At 40.5% G+C, this 4,885-nt stretch overlaps 1 protein-coding gene across 1 annotated transcript; it reads right to left on the bottom strand.

The window, feature by feature from the left end:
- Nucleotides 1-1,003: 1,003 nt before the first annotated feature.
- LOC118651991 (matrix Gla protein) lies at nucleotides 1,004-4,615 on the bottom strand. Its single transcript, XM_036301755.1, has 4 exons — nucleotides 4,466-4,615; nucleotides 2,963-2,995; nucleotides 2,043-2,118; nucleotides 1,004-1,384 (listed from the first exon to the last, which is right to left on the bottom strand). The coding sequence occupies exons 1-4, from the start codon at nucleotides 4,524-4,526 to the stop codon at nucleotides 1,243-1,245; spliced, it is 312 nt and encodes a 103-aa protein (XP_036157648.1). The 5' UTR covers nucleotides 4,527-4,615; the 3' UTR covers nucleotides 1,004-1,242.
- Between the last annotated feature and the right edge of the window lie 270 nt (nucleotides 4,616-4,885).

Raw genomic sequence — 4,885 nt, 5'->3', positions numbered from 1 at the left:
TTATCTGCCTTTAGAATAGTCATTTAGTCCCTAAACTCACAAATTTCTCAATGTAAAATGAGGGAGTTGAATTAGGTTATTGCTGAACTCTTTGCCAGATCAAAACTATGAATCTAGTGTTGTATTCTATATAATAAAAGGCTAATATACAAATTGGTAGTTACAGAAAAGTCAGGGTTATGTAAAGCACAGCCTAGTAGTGGTCGGCAAACTGCAGCTCACGAGCCACATGCGGCTCTTTGGCCCCTTGAGTGTGGCTCTTCCACAAAATACCGACTTCTGCGCATGGGCCACGAAGTTTCAATCTCACTGTACGTGGTATTTTGTGGAAGAGCCACACTCAAAGGGCCAAAGAGCCGCATGTGGCTCGTGAGCTGCAGTTTGCCGATCACTGGCCTAAGGAATATAAGTCAATAATACTGTAATAACGACATGTGATGTCAGATGGGTGTGAGATTTCTGGGTGATCAGTTTGTAAGTTACATAAAAGTCTAATCATGGGGTTGCACACCTGAGACTAATATAATATACATCAACTATAATTTAAAAATAAGAAATATTTTTTTAAAAATCTCTGGTGATTATGAAAGTAAACATATTTTCTTGGCTCAAGTAAGAGTCAAAACTGTGGCATCTTAAGAAATGATAACATTCAAGTGAAGGTGATGAGCTAAGAAGCAGTCAGAAATCACACACACAAGGAATTTAGGGGCAATTTAAAGTCAGAAAGCAGGATAATGATATGATTAACCTCCTATGATGTTTGAAAATCCTTGAAAAGACCTAATAGGAAGCAATCATTCACTGATCCCCCCCCCCCACCCCGCTGATAGAGAGAGCCTAGACATATGATGGCTGAGTGAATGTCTTCTAAGGTGCATTCCTTCTATGCAGTTGAGCTAATCAACGCTAGAACGTAAGGAACAGAATCGCCTATGCGGGGCTAGATGGGCCATGATTTATACATCTCAGCATTTTCTCAGAAGAAATCAGACTCACGAAATGGAAGTATCCAACCAGAACTTTATTATATTAATAATCACACATCGCAACTCCTCTCCCACCTTCACTACACTGTGCTTTCATTAAGTATCAATCTGGGAGCAGTGCGGAAGGGTGCGGCCAGATGAGAACATTTAAGAAACAAGCAATTCGTATATGTGTATATGGTTCAGTGCTGCTACTGCAAGGGAGTACACAACCAGGCGCCAGGCACTGGAGAGAACACTACTTTTTCTGATCTCATTTGCGCCCTCTGAGCTGCCGGGCATAGCGATTGTAGGCTGCGTTGTATCCATAAATCATGGCGTAGCGCTCGCAAAGTTTGTGGTCATCACAGGCTTCCCGGCTGATCTCGTAGGCAGGCTTGGAGCGTTCTCGAATCCTAGGAAGTAGGGGGTGGGGTGGGAAAGAAGCCCAGATTGAGAAGTATAAAGAGAACGGAGAAATAAGCAAAAGGAAAAAAGAATATCAGAAAATATTGGCGAGAGATCCCATTTATCACAACCCCATATCAAGAGACCTTTGATCCGCCCGTGTGGCTCAGTGGTTGCACGTTTGGCCCATGAACCAGGTTAGGTTTCCAGGTCAGGGCACATGCCTGGGTTGCAGGCTTGATCCCCAGAAGGGGGCGTGCAGGAGGCAGCTGATCAATGATTCTCATTATTGATGTTTCTATCTTTCTCCCCCTTTCCCTTCCTCTCTGAATTAATAAAAAAAAATATTTAAAAAAGACATTTGAAGAAGAGAAAGGAGAGATGGAACAAGAGGCATGTTTCTTTTTCTCTTAGGGCGAATATTTTAAGTAAAAATAGAACTTTTCTTTCTGTCCTCTTTTTCATCCTCTCTTCCTCTTCTTTCTGAGTCGTTCACAAAATAATCTAGAAATTCAGTTGTTTTCTGCATATTGTTTTAAAATTCTTTGAGTTAAGGATACAATTAGAAATAATATTTATTTTGTAAAGAAACCTGTTTCTCACTCCATTCTGATCTGGGCTTCTACACTGGGAAAAATGACTTCCCCATCAAGTTTTGTTACCCACCTCTCTTGAGCTTTAGCTCTCCATCTCTGCTGCGAGGATATGAAGGTATTAGCATATCTCCTGTTAATGAAGGGACCTCAAAACAGAAGTAAATAATGCAGTTTTAGGGAAACAGTAGCTGAAAATATTTCCATGAGTAATCACTAACACAAATATGTTTGGGAGCTCAATAACTCATGCATTTCATGTAACTAGAGATATGCAACAATTAAAGGGGAAGATAAGCATATTTCATAACCTGTCTGATCCAAAGAAAGTAATTACCCATACATGTGTCTTGAGACTTGTCTCATTGGCCACTGAAATTTTGCTGGTTTTTGATCTTGGGCAATAACTTATTTTTCTTCAATTTTGGTATTCCTATTTTAGTGGGTTTTTAAAATTCTTTTGAGGAGAAATTCTCTCTGTGATGATGACTTGTAAAGAGTGTCTTTAGTTTACTAGTAAATGAAAATTTAATCATGATAGAAATAGTGGACAATTTAAAAATGAGAGTGATATGTTACTTCCTCTTATACTCAGTCTTTATAAGTCTAGAAATTCAGTGGCATTTAAGCAATGTTGACATCTGTGGTCTCTCAGCTGACTTAGCCTCCAATTCTGTACTTTGCCATTTGTCATTACTCCTTGTTTTCTGTCTCTGTGGTTGACCTGGTGCCAACATAAAATTTCCAAATGAGGTTTTATGGCTCCTAAGTTGGTTGAGTGCAGTTTAAAGGCAATATTATACTGCTTCAAGCTTTAAAAAATTGCTCATTTGGCAATTCTTATAGTCATTGGATTTAAAATGTTACTTCAGTTTTCCAAAAGAGGCCCTCTTTTTCCTCCCTGTGGTACGTATTACCATTTTGGGTGATTAGGAACAGGGAGAGATTCTAGAATACATGAAGTTTAAAGAAGGAAGTCAAATATTCACTTACTGATTTCGTAGGATTCCATGCTTTCATGAGATTCTGAAATTAAAAAAAAGAAGATTCATTTTATTATTATTTACCACACATTGAAATAGTATAAACATAGTGAAGGAAGAAGAAGGAAGAGTCAAAAAGGTGTGAAGAATATAGTTAACAGTATGGTTACTACACATTTCAGGCATTTCTGACTTGAGCATTGTTTCTCTAGCTGTGTCCTTGCTGTGCATATGTCTACACTTCAGTTTCTCTGATGTTGAAGAAGCTGGTGAATACAGTCTTGGCTAAAATTTTCTTCAGGCTCTGGGGTTCTCACCCCAGTGAATTAAGACAATTTAAGTGCTTTTCACAAGCTCCAGAGAGCTGTCTTCTCTGATTAATCTGGGACTGAGAGGAAGATTGAGGAAGGGACAGACGGGCCTAGAAGACACCGGGTTTCTCCAGGTGGCTGGGCAGATGCTCTGTGGGGCTTTACCAAGACAGGCTGCTGGGAGGTTCCAAAGGCCTCTTAAGAATCTGTGTTCAACTGGCAGCCACAGAAACCACTGGCTCCAGCTCCCAGCTCTCACTGGGCACAATGCCAGTTCAGAGAAAGAATTGAGATGATGTCAAAGCAGAAGCTTTCTTCTTTCTAACACTCTCCCTCTTTCTACCTTCCCAGCAGGGAAATTTGGCAATAAGAGTCTTAGATGTGTAAACAAGTGAATTTGCTTGAAAAGTTCAAAATGAGGTAAAGAAATCAAATCCTCTGACACAGAGAACCTATGAATCATTTCAAGAGACAGAAGTAAAAAAACAAAAACAACAAAAACCCCACACATGGTTGTTAATATAATTTAGGTTTAAGAACAGTTCAAATATCCAGATTATTGAAGCATAAGACTGAATAATCTAAATACTTTTGCTTCAGATTTCCTTTCACAAGCTTTGAACAGGCAGATATATTTAGCAACATACAGAAACCAGGCAAATTTTATCTTTTGACAATTGAAATGATGACATCTATTTTTCCCTGAGATCTTTTAAATGTAAAACTCAGATTTTTAGTGAATTCACCAAACACATGTAGTAAATTCATAAGACTGCTCGGTCTCTAGAGAGGGCTGTACCTAACACATCATGTGAAAACTGATGTTTTAAAAGGTAAGTGGTTTGACCAATATCCTTAACCAATTGTTACCAAAGTCTAAATAAACATCCTTAAAGATGAGACTCCAGGGCTGGGAATTTATATCTTTTTTTCTGAAATAGCCAAATTTCCAGGTGTACAGTGACTGACCATCGAAAGTGATGACCTGATAAATAGCATATAGTCTGGGTAGTTAGGATATAAAAAAGACGGGATGGAAGAGACGTGGGGCTTGAAACTTGGGATATGTTAAGTTCATGATACTTGAAGATTATAACAGAGAAAGGGGCAAGAAGAGGAGGAGGGAGAGGAAAAGTCGAAGTAACCTGAAGTCAGACACAGACAAGAAAATCCAGAGAAACGGCAGGAGAAAGATTTCTCACCATAACACAAAGCTGCCACGGCCAGGGCCGCCAGAACGGAGAGAAGCATCAGGCTCTTCATGGTCTCTCCGTGGTCCTGTGGTTGGCCTCACTGTCTGTGCTGCACGGTGTGGAAGAGGCTCCTACAGGCTGTTCAGGAAAGGCTGTGTGGGGTTTTTATAAGAACTTGAGCAGCTGAAAGGGGAGGAACCAGTGGGTGGGGGCCGAAGAAGGTGGGGACTGGCTGGCACTAAAGTAGCACTGGGACTTTTCCCAAATATTCATTCCTTCCAGATACTATCTTCTCTGGGTGGGCAGTTTTCCCTCGTTCCTGGATGTGACTGTGCTATGGCAGGAGGCTGCGCTGGTACAGAAGCTGTGGCCACCCTAGGTTTGGGGCCAGATCTGGGCAACGGTCCACAGAGAAGGGAGTTGCCACAA

This window comes from Myotis myotis, unplaced genomic scaffold (assembly GCF_014108235.1).
Source record: "Myotis myotis isolate mMyoMyo1 unplaced genomic scaffold, mMyoMyo1.p scaffold_m19_p_3, whole genome shotgun sequence".
NCBI lineage: Eukaryota > Metazoa > Chordata > Mammalia > Chiroptera > Vespertilionidae > Myotis > Myotis myotis.
The sequence above is the reverse complement of the archived record's forward strand: the minus strand, read 5'-3'. Positions and strand labels throughout refer to the sequence as shown.